Source organism: Corylus avellana, chromosome 7 (genome assembly GCF_965113065.1).
Source record: "Corylus avellana chromosome 7, dhCorAvel1.hap1.2, whole genome shotgun sequence".
NCBI classification, from domain to species: domain Eukaryota; kingdom Viridiplantae; phylum Streptophyta; class Magnoliopsida; order Fagales; family Betulaceae; genus Corylus; species Corylus avellana.
The window spans coordinates 8701600-8722167 of NC_142496.1; the positions used below are offsets into that span (position 1 = coordinate 8701600).

Below are 20568 nucleotides of genomic sequence, written 5' to 3' on the forward strand. Positions count from 1 at the left end.
ACTAATTGAAAAAAAAAAAAAAAAAAGAAAAAGAACGCACATACAGACTAAAAGAAAAAAAAGAAGAAGAAATTGAACATATATATATATGCAATTCCTTTAATAAATTAACTTTACAATACAAAGTAAAGAAACTATATAAATAAAATTTTAGATTTTTAATTTTAAATTTTTTATTGTTGTATGTAAAAACAACAACATTTTATCAGCCGTTAAAAAAGGTTGATATATTGTCTTTTTAAAATAAAGCTTAAGATATATCCATGCGAGACAAAACATATCACTACAAAAAAAGAATAATGAAAAAAGATGATGTATTAAAAAAAATGTAAGAAGAATAATGAAAATAGAAACAGAGTATTACTTAGGAAGTTGCAATTTTTATCTAAATCATACAAAAAGAGTACTGATTGAAGAAAAAAAAAAAAAAAACATAACAAAAACAAAATAGTGTTAGTACCGAATCATAAAAAAAAAAATAAATAAATAAAATAAAATTATTATCGTAATTCTAAATTGAACATACACAAATATACACTGAAAAAAAAAATGATACAAAATAAAGTAAATAAATTAATAATACAAAATAAAGTAAAGAAACTATATAAATAAAATTAAGAGTTTTAATTTTTTTAATTGTTGTCTTTAAAAACAACAACAGTTTATTGGCTGTTAAAAAAGGTTGATATATTGTATGTTAACAATAAAACTTAAGATATATCAATGGGAGACAAAACATCTACTTTGTTTATGTTTTTTAAATAAAAAATAAAATTGAACGATTGATTTATTTTAAAAATAAATTTCTAAATCGTATCATTTAATTCAATATTTCAACTAAAAAGTATAATTATATAACACTTCATTTATAAAGTTCACAAAAACAATTACATTTTTTTTTGTTTTGTTTTGTTTTTGTATTTATTGTATTTTTTTTTTTTTTTAAAAAAAAAAAAGAGGGTTGAGCTATTTTTATCAAAGTAACACAAAAAAACATGCATTTCATATCTATATATTGATATCTGAACATAAAAAAGAGTCTGTAAATTTTTTCGTAAAATTGGTAATCTAGTTTAACAATATAAAACACAAAACTCAAATAAAAACACATTATAATGTTCTATCAGGACAATAATATATTTTAAAAATATATTATCTTAATTCTGAAAATGCAATTTTAATTATGAACCTGCAAATCGTTTAATAAAGTAATGATACAAAATAAAGTAAAGAAACCTTATAAATAAAATTCGTGATTTTAAAAAAAATTTATTACTGTATTTAAAAACAACAACGGCTCTTAAGAAATATTGATTCTTAAATACAAATAATACTCAATAACAAACTAATTTAACTAAAATATATAATATTATTTTAACTAAAGGGTATAATCAACATAGTGCAATATAATACATACAAAATGTATGGAGAAAATTGTATACTCACAACATAAAGAAATTAATGCTACAAAACAAAGTAAACAAACTAATTAAAAACTTAAGAAAAATAATGAAAATATCTCAACACCTATTGCAAATTATTTTCAAAGAACGCAAAAGCAATCACCTGTAAATCGTTAATCCAGTTAAATTGTTAATCCAGATTAACAATACATTAACAATACAAAAACACAATATTAAGGTTGATACTTAAATACAAATAATACTCAATAACAAACTAAAAGTCAAACAAAAACACACTAACCTGAAGAATGGTAACAAAATTGAGAGAGTGAGATTGTTCACTTAGTAAAATGAGTTTTGGGTGTGGCAAGGCACTAAAAGACAAAATTGACAAAAAAAAATACAGTTAAATCGTTAATCTAGACTAACAATACATTAACAATACAAAAACACAATATAACCCTGCATTAGCACAATAAAATATATTAAAAAATTATTTTAAGTCTGAAATTACAATTTTTATTAAAGAAAAAACATACACACATACAGACTGAGAAAAAAAAAATGAACATGCAAATACAGTAAATAAACAATCACAATTTTTTTGCAAAGGGTTGTGCTATTATTGAATACTTGTAATACTCAATTACAAAATAGAAGTCAAAACAAAAACACACTAACCTGAAGTGGAGAGATTTAGATGTTGAAAGGCAATAAAAGACAAACACGATGAGAGAGTGATCTGGGATTTTGGATGTTGTAATTTATAAAAAAATGTAGGAGGCATGCAGAAAAAAGAACAAGAAGAGTTTTGAATGTTGCAAGGAACGTAGTGCATTGGGTTATGCATGGGAGAGGAAAAAATAAAAAAACAGTTGAAACATAAATTATGAGAGAGTGAGAGTTAGCACAATTAATTAAAGAAAAAAAAATCGATTCAGATATAAAACTATGCCAAAAAAAAAAAAAAAAAAGCATGCATCCGGTTATGGTAGAGAGAGAGAAAAAAAAAAAAAAAAAAAAAAAAAAAAAAAAACATTTAAGTGGAAATAGAGATTTAAGACATTTAAGTGGAGATAGAAGGAGAGAGAGACGTGGGATATGAAGTTAAGAGAACACGTGTTGCAATTCTAAACACTTTTTACATTAAAACTCGGCTTATATATATATATATATATATATATGATTAGAGGGGATTTCGATGAAGTAGATGTAACTCTCAACAATTCTAATGATGGAGACTGGACACAGATCCTGCATATATATTTATATTATAAATAGTTTGATTTCTTTTAGTTAGGCTAGTCGGTGCAATTTTGTTGGAGAATAAAAATAATTGTGCAGAAATGATTTGCAAAAGGGTTTTTAGTCTTTTGCTCCGCTAGGCTTATCCATCGATATCTGAAATGTGGAAAGAAAGCAATAGAAAAGAAAAAGTTGAACAGCGAAATTTCTGTCCTTTATTTGTGTATTGGAATATATACACGGGTTGCCAAATTAACTGATTATCGATTACCGACCGATTATCAATTTTAACCGAACCAATATTAATCGTAACCGATAGTTATCGGTCGGTAATCAGTTAAAAATTTTATACCGATAAGCTTATTGGTCGGTTAAAAATTTTTTATTGAAAAATCGATAGGATCGATATGACCGATAAGCTATTTTAATTTTAAATTTTTTTAAATTTTATATTTATTATTGTAGTTGATCAATATAAAAAAAAAAAAAAAAAAAAAAAAGCTTCAATAAGGTATTTTAGCAAAAAATATACTCTAAAATAACTAATTTTTAATAAACTATTTTAAGCTTTAGCCCAACAAAACATATTTGGACTTCCAAAATAATTAATTTTTGGCCAAATTTGCAATCAGTAAAAACTTACAAAAGCCCAAACCGATTTAACCGACCAGTTAACCGATTACTGATATGACCGATAATTTCGATTAACACTTTTTATTGGTCGGTAATCGGTTAGGATTTGGTTAACTGATAGCTTATTGGTTAATCGACCGATAGGCCCATTAACCGGTCCTAACCAACTGATACCCGGCCCTAAATATATATATATATAGAAAAGGAAATTGTATGGTGCTTTCGTAACCTCACATTCGCCATCGATCTTCTAAAGACGTCTATGATCTATCGCCCGCCAACTTGGCTTCAACCGAACTTTCTCAAGAGGAAATTGTTGGAAAGTCAATAGCCGCGTCTCGTCGTCTCTTTCTGATACGAGAATTCTAACAAATTAATTAATTTAACAATCATACCTTTCTCAGTCAAAGTTAAAACTAATGGTCCACATGACAAAACCCGCCCATCTCTGATCTCTCACACCATTCAACATATATTATACAATATTGCCTCCAAACCCATCTCTCATCACTTGATCTTCTAAACAATGGATTTCCATCTCTCTCTTTCTTCCATCATCATCATCATTCAGCTGTTCCTCTCCTTCTTCTTAAGCATACTACCGCCATCTTACTGCCAGGAAGATGATCCTCCTTTTGTGGTTTGCAACCGTCCCTATAACTGTGGAGGCCTCAACAATATTCCGTTCCCTTTCTGGGGAGGTACCCGACCTCATTATTGCGGTCATCCAGGGTACTACCTCAGGTGCGACAGTGAATACCCGGTTTTCGAAATTGAAGGAATAGACTTCGACGTTCTAAACATATCTTCTCGAACCTTTACCATTGCAAGGTCGAACATCAGCTGGGATGGTCCTTGTCCTCCACCTCCAGAGCTGTTAAAGACCACCTTGGATTACACTTTGTTTGATGACGCTTCAACCAATCAAAACTTAACTATATTCTACGGCTGCCATGCTCTCCAAGTCAACATACCAGGCCCAAATAGATTTAATTGCAGCGAAGGAGTTGGTTCCGATGGGGAAAATAATTCTTATTACTTGGTAGACCAATCCCCGTTGAGCGTCCAATTCCATGAACGACTTCAAAGCAATTGCGACATCAATATCACGGTTCCGATTCTCCAGAGTAGTGCTATTGCTCTTCTTCAAGACCCTCAGGATGGAGCCCGGGCAGTTCGTCAAGCAATGGATAAAGGTTTTGAGGTGGAATATTACAGCAATTCATTGCTGATTGACTGTAGCCCGTGTGAGGCAACAGCTGGGGTATGCGGTTCTAACTCCACCGAGCAGTTTGTCTGCTATTGCGGTGACCAACGGCAATCTAATAATACATGTCCGATTCAAACGAAAGGTATGCTATGCTCTCTTCTCTTCTCACTTTTCACTTTCTTGGATTAGGCTTTTTGCGGGGTATTGTTCTTGCTCTTAATTAGCTATAACCCACAAACTGGTATAATCAACATCTTTTTAAGTTAGCAGCCGGAACAGTTAATTAACAATCCATAGCAGCCATATTTATGGTCTGTTGGTCAATTTGGTACCCCAAAGGCTCTTTATCCTTGTGTTTCTACTAGTCACACCAATACAACACTTCAAAAATACAGCTAAGACTGAATCACCCATCGGAAAAATTTGACACGACTTGCCCAGTTTATTCCCTTTTCACCTAATTTCTGATGAATCAATCAAAGTGCTCGAGTGTTTTTTTTTTCCTGGTCAATTTTATCGATAATACCCCCTATAAAAAAACAGTGTTCTTAGAGTTTCATGCTTGAAAATTGAAGGCACTTAATCACTAGAAAAATGCATCTTTTTGCATTCTACATCTATCTTCACTCACTCTTAATTAGAAAGAAAGAAAAAAACCTCAGTAGTGGATGAAACATGTCAATTCCGCCAAATTGTGACGTTAGTAAAATTGGAAAGAGGCATTTCTCTAGTCACTAACTCCATAGAGTTGCTGCTTCTGTTTCTCTTACCTACCCTTTGAGTTTCATGTGTTCACTTGCAAGTTGCAGTTTTTTTTTTTTTTAATTGAAAGGGGGAAAGTTTTTGGGGAAAGAGGCATTTCACTACCAAAACTTGCAAGTTTTTGGGAGAAATTTGAACACTCTAGCGCAATCATGTTGTCATCACTCCTTAGGCTGTGCAAAACACCAACCCAAATTTTATTCTATCAATTATGGACTGTTTTTCTCTCTTTACTTGGCAACCATTAGATCAGGATGAAGGAAGAAAAGAGTTCAAATCAGTTCCAAAAAGGCATGGGTAGACTTTTTTACCATAATGTATTGATATATTAAAAACAAAGTCAAAAATACGAAAAGAATACCTTATTTAACGTACATATGAATCATCCAACCATAAAAATACACCCAATTGACTGGGTCATACTATATAGCTGTCTGGTCACGATCATCCAATCTCTTGCAGCCTTACATAGCTGCACGTAATACCTCTTAACTTGTCAACTTAACTTGTCAACAGTCAAAACAGAGAAAGTCACGCTCCAAGGGATATTCATTATTCACACCTAGCGCTGTTTATTAATTGAGTGTGTCCAACCGAACCATTACGTGTGAAAACATGTCCCATACAAGTCAGTTTACATTTTCTATTCTTTCTTACATGAACCTTGGTGGTTGAGTGGTCTTAAGACAATTTTTATGTGGTTAGTTAAACGCTCCGTCGTGTTATTATGGTCACAACTAAAGTATAAATAGCTGCTATTATCGTTCCCTCTGTCTTTTCTAAATAAATAAATAAATAAAATTTGTTATATAAAGTGTTAGGGTTTTCTTTAAGAAGTAGCAAATTTGAATCAGAACACGCACGCACGTTTTTTAGGTCTTCATTAGGAGCATGTTGTGAGAAGCATGCATGCTATCTAGACACGTTGTAGTTGCAAGGAAATTTCTGAGCTTTAGAAAAATATCTCTTTATTCCGTCTAATTATTTTAACTAATTATGGGATTCACTATTTTTCATCATTTTCTATATTTTTAAGCATTTTGATTTCATAGGCGGAATTGTTAATTATATATAGGGGCATTCTGGACTTTTGAATTATGTTTCCCTAACAAAACTTGATTGATTATTTGGTTATTTACTATAGATTGCCCTGCAGATCATATTTGTCTGCACCTTATTAAATTAGGCCTAGAGTTTTCTGTGTTTGAATTACTTGTTAGACATTTTAGACAGTGAGTTCATCATGACCTAATTGGCCGTACTGGCTTGGTGAAGATTGCATAGTATTTTAAAATATCATTTTTTTTTTTTTTTAAGCATGTAAAATTTGGTGATGCTGATTATGCCTGCAAACCTTATTTTTACATATAGTTTCGGGTTTAATCATATTTAACTCTTAAGTTTTTATCGGATTTGAATTTAGTTCTTGGGTTTTCGTCATTAGGTTTTGACCAAATTTTAAATTGATCACTCTGTCACTTTGCTGTTAAAAGTAACGGTTTTTCATTTGTCATGTGTGTCTCACTTGACACGCCATGATCCATCACAACATTACAGTTAACGGTTTTTCCTCTAATGCTTAAAATCTAGAAGATCATATGGTTCTTGCTTTTAGAGTTAGGTCTTCTTCTTTTTTTTATGGATGACTTGACTCTTAATGATAAGGCATTGATATTAAGTGATAATATGAATGATGATATGTCAATTGAGACACACATGACATATGAGAAACCATTCAATTTGGCAGAAAGTGACAAAAGGGCCTATTTAAAATTTAGACAAAACCTAATGGTCATATTCTTGAAATTAGAAACCCAAGGACTTAATTCAAATTAGATAAAAACCTAATTTAGACGGATATACAAATTTCATACAATTTTGTTGAATCTATCATATGAAAACATCTTCTTAAGTTGGTCAACCACTCCCATAGATATAGTGAACTTACAAAAATAATAATGAATGATCTCTTTTTTTCCCGGCCGCCTTCTCTTCAACCAACCAAAACCCTCGTCAAATCTCATCCCCTCAATACTTTCTTAGATTTATAATTGTTTTTTCCTTATATTTTAGTTTATTTTTGTTTCAATAATATATAACCAATCACATGAAAAATATATTGTGTCAACACATAGATAATTCTCCATTATTGAAATGATTTTTTGCAAATCTTAAGACTCTGTTTGGCCCATGCTAATAATGCCTAAAAGTTGCCCATCTAATTCATGTGTTTGGTACTAGGTGTGGGTCTTTTACTTTAAGGGATTCCATTACGTCTTATTCACCCATTGCCCACTTTTGATGACATCTTTGCCAACTTTAGAGCACATGTTTGATGATATTACAGCTCTATTTCGGATTTTTAAAAACACATTCTTAAATAATACATTTTTTTTATGATTTTGTTTAAAGCGAGAGTGCGAAAACGCCATTAATGTCAACTATATTATATCATGATTATGTCATCGTTACAAGGGATGATGTGTCTTGAGTTGTTTGGCCAATTTTTTGTTGTCTAATTTTCATTCTGAGTCTTTGACCTGGATTCCCAAACTGTCAACATAGATAGAAAATTACAACTTATTAAGATGGAGGTTTCTTCTGGCCCGACTGATAAGAAATTGACCCAAATATTCAAAAGATTATATACGACTTCTTGGCCAAATAATACCCTAAAATTGTTCTCATTTAATATAAACCAAAGAAACAAATCTTTTGTGGTTGCTTGAACCTTTTTTTTGTCTTTCCCTTCTTTGTCAAACTCCAAACCAATAACAAACCAAAAACAAAACACAAGTAAAAGTATGTTGTATTATACCAACTACTTCGAAATTTTCCTCCCACTTTAACACCTTTGTTGGCTTCCCCTGCTTCTTCCTTCCCTTCTCCCCATGGACACCCAAAACTTCTTCACCTCCCATATATGCATTTTGTTCATCATCTTCACCAACTTAGCCAACCGCGCTCTATCCGTTAACCAAAAGTTCCAAGACTGCGCGCCTCATGATTGTGGAAATGGCCCAAACATAAGCTACCCCTTTTGGATACTTGATGAACAGGAATCTTTCTGTGGCTACCCCAGATTTGGTATTACCTGCAACGAGCAAAACCCAGTTCTCAAAATTTCCAATGATGAATATATCATTAAAGATATCTTTTACTCCAACCATTCACTTCTCGTGGCCAATGCCGCCGCCTATTGGGACGCATGCCCTACTCCTTTGCATAACGTTAGCCTTGATCGAACCCCATTTAATCTTAGTTTGTATCGTAGTGATTTCTCCATCTTCTACAACTGCACTTCACTGCCTCAATACCGCACATATGGGTTAGACTGTGCTAGCAATGGTACGACCCTTCATTCTTTAGCTGTTTTCCATGAGAAAGTATGGGAGGTTAACTATCCGTGGGAAAAAAGGTGCCAGTCTTTGGTTGATGTGCCAGTGGATATGCTTTTTGGTGTCAACTTGACAAGCTTGTCGCAAATGAATTTTACTGAAATTTTGAAGATGGGTTTCTTGTTAAATTGGACTGCACCTAACTGCAGCAGTTGTGAGAAAAGTGGTGGACGCTGTGGATTCGATAATAGAGAATTTGTTTGTTTTTGCCAAGACCGGGCTCATCACAAAACCTGCGATGATGGTAATTCTGTAGGAAATTTCCTTATCATCATTTGATATTTTCTTCAAATTTTCCTTCTTCTTCAGTGTAGGAATAATTTGCAGCCAAACTATAGTGGGCACAATTTTCTGTGTCTTTTTGATGATATAAAGAAAGTTCAATCTTAGCAGTTTTTAATTGGGCAACCGTTAGATCGTTTTGGCCCTTATTAGGTTTCAATGAATTATACATGAATTGTTTCTTGGATTAGTTCTTTGAGATCTGAATTTTTGAATGACCGACTGGTTTCGCTTTGTCATTGATTCTGGTGTTCTGTATTTTTCTCTGTTGTTTTTTTTTTTTCTTGGTCTTCTAGAATTTATTTTTAGTTTAAGTCTCATCAGCTTTCAGTCAAGTCAATGGGTGCCAATTAAGTCAATTCTCCGGAAAGAAAAGTTATCACCTTGGAAGACTATTTCCAGCATTAAGTCTACGACCAAACAAGAATCACTTCTTTTTCTTTGTGGGCTCGTTTCTGTTTACCTACAGACGTAATTCGTCCAATGTTCTTTCTGTTGCATAGCTAATGTTTGAAACAAAAACTCGTATGACTTGGGATTTTTTCTCACCTGAAGCCAACAACCAATAATTAAAACTTGCAAACAATGAGCCGAATAACATTTATCCCAAATGAATCTTATGAAACTTTTCATGTTCATGTTTTGCATTTCCTTCGGAATATAAAAATCTATGCTACCTGTCTTATACTTAATGCCACTGTACTATATTCAATAACCTTAACAATTTATCTTCCTTCTTGCCATCAAGCTTCTTTTCTTTTCCTGTAAGTTTATTAGCACATGTTACATTTGAAACTTCTGAATTAAGCAGTTTATTAGGAAAAGCATATGGGCAGGTTTTGGCTATAGTAAAATCTATACGAGCTTGTTATATTTATATTGATGATATTAGTGTTCTGACACTTCATTTCTTTCATTGCTTATTGTTACAGAAAAATGGAATTGGAAACGGAAGCTTGTTGTAGGTAAAATTTATCTATTTTCATACTCTTTGCCCTTTTCTGTGCAATGTTTTACAACATTTCTGAATTGGGACTATTAATTTGAACTTGTTGCCTCTATCCCTTATACCCAGGTGTTGGCGCTGCTACTGGAACCGTGGCTATAATGTTGGTCATTTTCTTTTTCTATCAACGCCGCAACAAGAAGAAATACGGTCCCTCATCCTATGTCTCCCGAAGCATCTCTTCTTATCCTTCTTCTATGACAGATCGTGAAATGGGAATTAGTAACTACTTTGGAGCTCCTCTCTTCAACTACACTGAACTTGAAGAAGCCACTAAAAATTTTGATTCCTCCAAAGAACTTGGAGAGGGAGGCTTTGGCACCGTATACTATGGTAAAAGCAAGCACACAAACACAGATACCCACACTTTCTACTATATATGTCAGTGAACCACTTGTTTAAAAGTTTTCAAAATTAATTTAATTATGTATGTCTATAGTTTTTTGTTTGAAAATGTTTTATAATGGAAGGCATTTGAATAGTTTGGAAAAGGAGAGTTGCACGTGGGAAAGATAGAAAATAATGAAGTCATTTTCTCTTGTTGAGCAGGCAAACTTCGAGATGGGCGTGAAGTTGCAGTCAAGCGCTTATATGAAAACAACTGCAGGAGAGTTGAGCAATTCATGAATGAAATTGCGATCCTTACTCGCTTACACCACCAAAATCTCGTCCAACTTTATGGGTGCACCTCCCGTCACAGCCGCGAACTCGTGCTTGTTTATGAATACATTCCTAATGGCACCATTGCTGATCATCTTCATGGTGAAAAAGCAAAACCTGGTGCACTGCGATGGCCAACTCGAATGAAGATTGCCTTAGAGACTGCAAGTGCTTTGACATATCTCCATGCTTCTGATATCATCCACCGTGATGTGAAAACAAACAATATTCTTCTTGACAACAATTTTTGTGTGAAAGTCGCAGATTTTGGACTGTCTCGCCTTTTTCCAACCGACGTCTCCCATGTTTCAACTGCTCCACAAGGGACTCCTGGTTACGTCGACCCAGAGTATCACGAATGCTACCAGCTTAATGGCAAGAGCGATGTCTTTAGCTTCGGGGTAGTCTTGATCGAGCTTATATCATCCATGCCTGCTGTTGACATCACAAGGCATCGACATGAAATCAATTTGTCCACCATGGCTATCAACAAGATTCAAAACCACACATTGCATGAGCTTGTAGACAAATCTCTTGGATTTCAATCAGACTACAGGGTGCAGAGAATGATTACTGCAGTGGCGGAGTTGGCATTTCAGTGTCTGCAATATGATAAAGACGTGAGACCATCGATGGGGGAAGTGCTGGAAGCACTACAGGATATACAAAATAAGGATTACAGTAAAGATGAGGCAGAGGAGATGGGCAAAGCAGCAGATGATGTTGGATTGTTGAAGAGAGATTCACTGCCACTTTCTCCTGATTCTGCTCTAAATTGGATCAGCACTTCTACAACATCAACTAGCAGTAGTTAAAAGTCGTCATCCTTTTTCATCATATGCCAAAACTACTAAACATCCTTAGTTTGAGTGAGAATACGAGTTGTACATATCATGTCAGAGCTGGTATGGGTTCACTTAGGTACATGTCTTGTTCAGTTTACTTTTTTTGATTGATTTATCCTCCTTTTCATTAAATAAAAGTTCAAATTACATATTTCTTCAGTCTGTTATTTCAGTTGCACATAACCGTTGGATATGAAAGAATTTGAATAACAGAAGGGTCCTTGGTTTTCAATTCAATAAACCAGAATACCCAAGGCATTATAAACAGCAAAGTCTGTTGTATGTAAATGTAGAATTGTCAATTACAAAGATAATGACGAGATTTTTCCTTATCAAAGGAATTTGGCCTTATGTAAGACACATAAGAGAAGAGATAGGGAGTTCGGCTCGAGTAAAACCAAGAGACCCAAAAGGGCACGAGTGCAAATGGGCTAGGGTCAAAGCCCTAGTCCTATGCCCCACGCCGCCACTTTTGTGGGAGCCTAGAGTTTGATCCTAGTCTTCCCCTATGTGGTGCACTACATTGAGTAGAGATGGAAATAGGGCTCGTTTGGCAAATCGTTTTTTGTTTCCATGTTCCAAAATTGCTTTCAAGAACAAAAACAGTGAGCTATTTTCCTGTTTTTGTATAATTGTTTTCAAAGTAGTTGTCACACTTATAAAGAAACACCTTAAGACTTCTTTAATGGTGGGGCTTCTTACTTTTAGGTAATTTTTTTAAAAAAATCATGTGGTAATTAAAGTGAGAATTCTTAACCGTAGGACTTGTAATAATATTTGACGCTCAAAATTTTGTTTATTAGTAATTGTTTAACTCTTGGCAGCTGTATGAAGCAATGAGAAATGCAACATGGGCACTATTTGCGAGTTGTTGAGCTCTCAATGCAATAACTATGAATTAAAGAAATGGTTTAGTCCAAGCATTACATAGAGATCATAGGAGTAAGAATACATTTTATATCTACTATGATCCTGTAAACTACTTTGAAAAACCTAATAAACTCCATTTTACACCTAGAATGGAGGTTAAATGGGTGTTTATCAACAATATACTAAATTTAAAAATATTAAGCATGCAACCATTCACTAAATATATAAAAGCTGTAAATCAAAGAGACAGATATTTGGTTACGAAGAGGAAACCTTTTTAGAGAATTCTCTAAAAGTAAAACCTCTCCAGGACAGTTAAACCCAGGAAGTCACTTCACTATAGAAAAACAAAAATTTACACAATGTCAAAGCATACAAAACCTTTGTACTTGACAATCTCGTGTACTAGATAAGTGACTCACTTGTCCGTTTCTTCTATGTAATCTCCTTTATCAAAACTTCGATAGGCTTCGGTTGTTTTGGATTTGTGGATGAAGACACAACCTATAACTTTAAGAGAGAGAAAAAGCTCAAGCTCTACATCTCTGTAGCTCTCTTAGGATAGCTAATTTCACCCTAGGAATTCGTCCATAAGACATTTACAGAAGTTCAATATAAAAGACCCAAGGATTTACTACAGATGAGGCACAGTGAGGCTTCTTGAACTATCTCGTCCGGACAGGGTGCAGATGCAGCTGTAGACGAGACCTTCAATAACACGTTCAGTTTAGCTCATTGAAACATGTTGAAGACGAGATAGCCAATGAGGCTCTCTGTGAGACTTCATGTATTGGCTCGTTCGGACGGTCTACAATCGAGAATGTCAATGAGCTTCTCTGTGACTCTTCAACAAAAACCAGTTTCTAACATGTCACCTGCATTGCACAAAGAACATCTTATGCATGACATTTTGGGCAACAAATCAAGCCAATCAAAATAAAGCTAACATATTCAATCGGTGCAAGTGGATCGTATGATATATCAATATGAGGTCAACACATCAAGGTTGGAATGATAAATCCATACGCAGTAGCATTTCTGCAATTTGGTATCAGGAACCCCTTGATCCCGTCACTGGTGAGAAAACAGGAAAAGCAAAGCCAATCCAGATTATCTAATCAAATATTGCAGCAGGCCTTTCACAAGTGCCTGATGGTGTAGCTTCATGGCATATGGCATGGAACCCTTTCAAATGAAAGTATAGTAGCTGTTGTGGGTGTTACTGCAACACTTTATAGTGTAGGCCATCTAATGAAGGAGCTTGTTGACGCCCGAAGAGGGTTATTTACTTGCTACTTCCACAAATGCTTCACTGGTGACAAATTCAACAAAGGGACAGAGTTTTTGTCAAGTGACGCGGGCCAGAAAAAATGACACTGTAAAAATGGTTCTGAAAAGTTAAATAACAAGCAGAAGAAGCACTAGAAAGAACAAAATACCCTAAACCATTGCGAGAAACTGAAGAAGTGGCTGTCGATTCTCCAGCGGAAGAACAACCTACAACATAAAATGTGCAATCAATAGAGAAAACAACTTTGACAAAGCTGTGGCTGCAGATTGGTTTGTTTGCTTTATCTGCTTTTCTGCTACACACTGTAACTAAATTAATTTATTGAGGTTCATCTCACTGAATTCTGTAATTATAATTTATTTAGATTGTGAATGAAGAGGTCTCAAATGATGAGTTGGGTGTTTACTATAGATGAATAGCAGCCACCGTAACATCAGATTTTTTTTTTTTTTTTTTTTTAGAAAAAAAAAAAATGGGGATTGCTTTTGGTAAAAAACAGTTTTTGCTTTTCATGAATGAAGTGATCACTTTTGCATACAATTATCTAAACACACTATCAACCCCACGTCATAATTTCAAAGAAAATCATTCTCTCTCTCTCTCTCTCTCTCTCTCTCTCTATCTCTCTCTGCAGAATATCGTTGGGCACCTCACACCAACAAGACCTATGTTGCTGCCTTCATACTCCAAATGACAACCATATAATCTCCTACACCCACCATTCTTTTCATCCTCCTTTGTTTCATCAACTCTTGATTACGATGAGTGAGAGAGAGTGAGCATACCTGTTTCCAAAAGCAATCATTTGTTCCTAACAGCTTACCTGTTTCAACTCTATGACTCAGTTATGCTAAGCTCTTCACTTAAAAACAAATTACATCACAAAGCTAACTGAACTATAAAGCATCAAGCACCATAAATCAGTAGCCCAAAAAAGGATTTCCTATAATAATGCATAATTCAGCAAACTAATGAATCCAAATTGCACAAAGATAAGAGTGTTTTTTTTTTTTTTTTTTTTTTTTTTTTTGGTGATGAATGAAAGAAAGAATACAATGGTCCCTCTAGCAATTACAACCTGACCAAATTAGAACCATAACTAACCACGCTATACACACCAGGAAACAAACAACAATTCAACTTTACACCAAAAATTAGTAGCAACTCAATTTTTCTACTCAGAACAGAGAGAAACAGAGCAAAAGACCCTCATCATTTAACCAGAAAACATGCCAGCAAAACCCCACCACCATAAAAAACAATCCACATCAACCAGATTATACACCCCCAGAGAACGACCATAGCTCAGAAACAAAGCCAGAAGCCAACATACAAAGTAGACTAACACAATACCTTAACAGGAATGTCCCAGCAGCTGCACAAAATCAGATTCTCAGCCTGCAAAATTAATTCACACAAAAAATTGTAAAGAATCTTGAGTTTGAGTGCGGTCAGCCAGTGGACTCCATACATGCAGTTCTGCAATCCTTTTAAGTTGCGCCTCTTCACCTCTCTCAGACAATGGCAGTGCTGTAACCAGCGCATCAAAAACAATTTCACCAATCTTAGTTCACTAGAAAAATGTTTACCATTATTGTTTCCATTAATATATTCTTTGATTGAGGAGGAAACAATACAAAGAAGAAAACATCCAGATACATACCTTTTTGTAATGATTCGCAAATCCGGAATGATCAGCAACATGGCAATTAATAATGAAAAACTCAATGGTCGAAAGCTCTCTGCTGTCGTTGACTCCAACAAGAATAGTCGCACCTTCACCAAACCAACAAGAACAGCAACAAGATGGTCTTTCCAACGCCAAGCTTCAGAAGACAATCAAAGGAGCCTCCTGTTCTGGGGATGGTGAGCCTAAATGCATTAGAAATCAAATAACAGTCCTAATAAAAAAATATATATATAAAAATAATAAAAATAATAAAAAAGAGCTAACATGGCAATAAACTGACCTTTGGATTTATACGTAAGGCTTCCATTCCGACCAAAACAAATCATGTAGTTTGTTTTGATCCAGGGGATGATTCTCCTCCTCTGGGTCATAGATGGACCTACCATCAATTTGAATGCACGGGATGAGGGCTATCTTTAAAACTTTCTTGCAGTCTTCTTCTAACCGGGGACAGTTTGCAATATCAAGTCGATGGAGTGAAGGAGGCAGGCCATCCTTTGGAAAGGACGTAAAGTTGTCACAGCATATGATGGAAAGATGCAAGAGCGAGGGAGGCAGACCATCATCTGGAAAGGACTTCAGCTTTTTGCACCAACCAATTCTCAATGTTTTAAGAGAGGAGACGTATCGAAAGCCATTTGAAGATAAGTATTTCAAATTCGGGATGTCTCTGATGAAGAGGCTGGTTAGAGACGCAGGCAGCATCATTTCTGGAAAGGACACCAAATGCGGACATCCACCTCTAATTTCAAGATGTCTAAGAGACGTAAGCTTGTGCAACCCCCAGTTAAGCAAGGACTCAGTGATGTTGCCATCCCAAATTTGAAGAAATCTTAGGTTGATGGGAAAACCTTCTTCTGGAAAGGATACCATTGGACATCGCCAAATATTCAATTCTTGAAGAGAGGTGATGTTGTGTATATAGTTGGGTAGGGCCTGCATTTTCTCACAATCAAAAATCAACAAATATTCAAGGTTGACAGGGAGCAACAACCCTTCGTCTCGGAAGGAAACAAGGGTTGGACATTTTTGGATATATATTTGACTTAGACTGGTGAGGGTGTCCATGCCCATGGGTAAAGATTTAAGGTTTTTACAACCCCTAATAACAATCTTCTCAAGAGACGAGTTTTCATGGAAACTTTTTGCTATTGACTCCAGCTCTTGACAATTAATAATACAGAGGAGTTTAAGTGTTGCATGTAATTCTCCGCTTGATGTTAAGGATTTGAGGGATGGACAATCCTGAATGCTCAAGCACTGAAGAAGAGATGTGTTGCTACTGCAACTGTTGGTATCATCCTCGTAAAGCAAAATCAACATATTCTTGCAATCATTTATAATTAGCCACTTTAGAGTTGGAGGTAGCTGGCCTATTGCAATGTGCGTTAGTAAATCACATCCATGAATATAAATACGCTCAAGACATTTGTTGTTGTACACCATTGCCTTGGGTAAATATTCCATGCCATTGCATGTGGATGGCAAATTCGGTTGTGGCTGCTCATTTCCTTCTTCTGCCACCAAAGCAATTAGTTTTGGACATTCAGTAACCCTCAAAGCATGAAGACAGGAGAGGGTTTGTAGTAATCCCACATGATTTGACCACAAAGACCTTAGTTCTTCACAATTTTCAATCGCTAAATCTTTTACATCAAAAATGAACCCTTCTATTGGACATGTGAATTCTGAAATTTTTGAAAGAGACTTGGAGTTTAGTGAGTTGAAGTCCACCTTACTTTTGCACACAACCCCTGTCGATCCCTCAATTTGCAGTTCGCAGAGTTCAGGAAAACTTGAAATTGAAACCACCAATCTTTCACATTCTTCTACCAAAACCTTTTTTAATAAAGGAAGGTGGTTAGGTAACTTCCCCAACAGCTTACGACAATTTTTAATAGAAAGCTCTACCAGGTTTGGGAACTCTCCATTAGGGCTCCAGCTCTCCCATTCTTCCATATCCTTAAAACACAAAGTTTCCAAGGATTTGAAAGGTTGTGAGCAACTACCTCCAGAAAACTCAGCACCTACATTCTTCACACTAGTCATGCCCTCGATGAAAAGGTGTTTGAGCGATGGTAGTTGGCCGACCGGTGGCAATGATGTGCACTTTTTACAGTTTTCAATCCTTAGGAGCACCATATGAAAAGAATTACATGTTAACCAAGTCGGAAATTTGGAACCACCATAGCACTTGATAGTGAACTTTTTCAAATCCTCGTTTGGATGTAGCATGTTAAGTACCTCTAACTCACTTGTTCTGTCTTGTGAATCATCCACATTGACACTCCATTCCAGGAACAACTCAGTAAGACTGAGCTTTTCAATTAACTTAGCATTGCTTGCATCCCCAAGTTCAATGGCATTTTCCAATCGTGAGATGATGAGCGTTCCTTGTAGATGCAACAAAGAACCTAGCTCTTTTAATGCAAAGCAATTGCCTTTTTCCACAATTAGATTAGACAATGTTTGTAAACAAGTTAATTTACCTATTTGAGGAGGCATTCCTTTCAGCTCATTTGCATTGAGAATGTTGAGGTGGCGCAAGTTGACCAGGTTCCCTAACTTTGAAGGCAATTCCTTTAGATAAGAGCATCCCTCCAATATCAGTGTTTGTAAGTTACAGAGAGTGCTTGTTGATTTAGGCAGACTTCTAATTCCAGTATAAGAAAGGTTAAGGTACCGTAGATGTTTCAAATCACCAACTGAATCTGGTAGCTCTTGTATGTGATATCCATTCAAAGAGAACACCCTCAAATATCGTAATTTCAAAAACAATTGAGAAGGGATATTATAAGTCAAATACGATTGCTCAGGACTTCCAAGACTTGGAAGCCTAAGAGGCAGGAAGGTACGTAGACATGTGAGTTCAAAAAAATCCTCAAACTTTTTAGTTCTGTCATATTTGTCGCACAAGTAAGAAGAGTGGCGAGCCTTTTTAGGAGGTCTCCTTCCATTACTACCCCCAATTTGATCCTCCATTCTAAAGCATGTATCTCCCGCAACCAATTTAGCGAAATCGTTGATAAGATCATGCATCATAAATCGCGATGTATCCCTTGATTTTTGAAAAAGGGACCTTGACAACAAATATTGAAAATACTCGCTACCCAAAGATTTCATTTGCTTATCCCCTTCTCTTTCTTGAATTAGACCTTCTGCCATCCACAACAGAACAAGCTCCTCCTCCCCAAATTCGTAGCCCTTAGGAAGTATTGAACAATATGCAAAGCACTGCTTTATATGTGAAGGGAGATCATTGTAGCTCAACATAAGAACTGGAATAATTTCATTTTTTGCTTCTGGTATATTCCATATGTTTCTCTTCAATATATTTTCCCATTCATCACGGTCTCGTTTACCGCGTAGGAGGCCTCCGAGGATTTTTGCCGCTAAAGGCAATCCTTTACACATTTTAATTACGATTTCCTCACCGATATCTTGAAGGTTTGGATGTGCACTGAAATCGATTGCCTCCAATGCGTGTTGGGTAAATAACGACAAACAAAAATCATTTGATAACAGTTGCAAATTGTGAGCTGGAACAGTACCCGCCATTGATGAAACTCTCTTACTTCGAGTTGTGATGATAATTTTACTTCCTGGAGCCCCTGCTTGAAAAGGAGCATGTAAGATAGTCCAATCACTGTATTTCTCATTCCAAAGGTCATCCAGAACTACTAGAAACTTCTTACCTTTCAATTTCTCCTTGAGTTTGAGTTGCAACAAATTCAGATCATCATTGTCAATGCAACTTTCAGGGTCGACATTTTTCAAAATTGTTTTTGTGACTTTAACAACATCAAAATCTTCAGAAACGTAAGCCCAAGCTTTTAGATCAAAATTTTTTTGCACTTCTTCATCATTGAATAAAAATTGGGCTAGAGTTGTCTTTCCTATACCCCCCATACCAAGTATAGGAATCACAGAGACTTGAGCATCCATACATTTTTCACTCCGCAACAATTTAAGTAAAGCCTCTTTATCTTTGTCCCTCCCATAAACACGAGATTCATTCATGACAGATGTTGGCGCCAGTGTCCTAGTTTTCCCAGATGACCACCCCTCAACAGTTTCTACCAATCTCAATTCACTTCTTTTCATCATGAGATCGTTGAATTGATCGGTAATTTCAGTAATCTTAGACTCCAGCCTAATTTTGATCTTAAGAGCACGTGGAGTCAAACCAGTACAACAAGCAGGCATGAGATTGCGTACCTTATTTTCTCCCCTCAATTTGCGTACCAAAGCTTCCGTGGCAAAATCATCAAGAATGTCTTCTAAATCGTAAGCCAAGTCTCTAAGATCATCCACCCACTGTTTCACCCCCTCGTTAGTATGCCTCTTCTCCTCTGCATCATTAAGCACATTCTGAATTAGTGGCAACGTTTTCCTCCATTTGTCCAGCTTTTTTCCAAGTCCTTCTCGGCGTGCAAAGTTTAGCAACTCCTGAGACGCCATTCGGTCAAGCAGCACTTGGAGGAACGCACCAATGAAAAGCTCTACAACTGGCATGGTTTTCTATGTGGAAAAGAATGAATCAAGAAAGGATGGAACGATACAGAAGGTCTGAAACGCAGAAGTAATTGGTTTCTTCAGTGAAAGCTTAAGGAGTCTCAAAAGTTACAAATTGCAAGAACTTCAAACCGGAAAAAGAAGATGGGACGTTTGTGGTGCCATTTGCTGCTTTTGGTTCTCAGGTTCATGCTTATCTTCTGTCGTGATTGGTTGACCCACTACACTATAATTAATTGCAATAAAAACTGAAAAATGTTTTAGTTGGTTGTGTTTATGTGATTAACGTGCATAAAAGCGTATTAGTGAACAGCTGTATATATAGTACTTAAGAACGTATATATCTCATTAGCTAAATTCTACTTGATTTGCATAGTGTTTGAACTGGCTTAATTTAGTTTTAAAATGCAGAAGCTATTGTTTACAGGCTGAAACACTGCTCAGAATCCAATCCCCACCGTTCATAATGTAAATTCATGTGTTATAAACGTCACTGCAAAATTTCAGCTCAATCGGACCGCAAACGCCTAACAATCGGAGCTGTTGATCAAGACTGGACAGGCCGGGTCCGGACAGGCCTTCCCCGTGTCTGGACCGCAATTCCAGAAATCTTATTTTTGCTCCGCAAGGCCGTGTCCGGACAGCCCATTGACCTGTCCAGACACTCCGTACCTATTATGCCCAAAAACATGTTTTTAGTGGGCCCAGGTCTAAGGTTTGATGTACTGATATATATACATTATTATAGAAGAGAGGCA

At 35.6% G+C, this 20568-nt stretch overlaps 2 protein-coding genes across 4 annotated transcripts in view; one reads left to right on the plus strand and one right to left on the minus strand.

Annotated features, from left to right (window-relative positions):
- LOC132183852 (putative disease resistance RPP13-like protein 1) overlaps window positions 1-19893 on the minus strand; it is a 45763-nt gene extending 25870 nt beyond the window's left edge. The window contains exons 1-2 of one of the 2 annotated variants that reach the window (XM_088518260.1): window positions 15576-19893; window positions 15269-15457 (exon numbers count right to left, since the gene is read on the minus strand). In XM_088518260.1, the coding sequence (XP_088374386.1) occupies window positions 15584-19810 (4227 nt within the window). In that variant the 5' untranslated portion in view covers window positions 19811-19893 and the 3' untranslated portion in view covers window positions 15269-15457; window positions 15576-15583. Of the gene's footprint in view, window positions 1-15268; window positions 15463-15575 lie in introns of both variants that reach the window. The other variant, XM_088518259.1, reaches the window with a different exon arrangement.
- Window positions 3808-11591, plus strand: LOC132183854 (LEAF RUST 10 DISEASE-RESISTANCE LOCUS RECEPTOR-LIKE PROTEIN KINASE-like 1.2). 2 transcript variants are annotated; one of them, XM_088518663.1, is made up of 5 exons: window positions 3808-4544; window positions 8144-8895; window positions 9866-9898; window positions 10009-10272; window positions 10489-11591. In XM_088518663.1, exons 1-5 carry the CDS (start codon window positions 3808-3810, stop codon window positions 11412-11414), a joined length of 2712 nt encoding a protein of 903 aa, XP_088374789.1. In that variant the 3' UTR covers window positions 11415-11591. The 2 variants fall into 2 exon arrangements, with proteins under 2 accessions (XP_088374789.1, XP_059453293.2); XM_059597310.2 differs by lacking the exon at window positions 8144-8895 and having other exon boundaries at window positions 3808-4633.
- Window positions 19894-20568: the final 675 nt, after the last annotated feature.

Excerpts from the sequence above, each read along its gene's own strand:
- LOC132183854 (XM_088518663.1), top strand. The coding sequence starts at position 3,808 with ATGGATTTCCATCTCTCTCTTTCTTCCATCATCATCATCATTCAGCTG. Across the intron at positions 4,545-8,143 it reads CCGTGTGAGGCAACAGCTGG|CATGGACACCCAAAACTTCT; the intron begins GGTATGCGGTTC and ends TTCCCTTCTCCC. Across the intron at positions 9,899-10,008 it reads GAAACGGAAGCTTGTTGTAG|GTGTTGGCGCTGCTACTGGA; the intron begins GTAAAATTTATC and ends CCTTATACCCAG.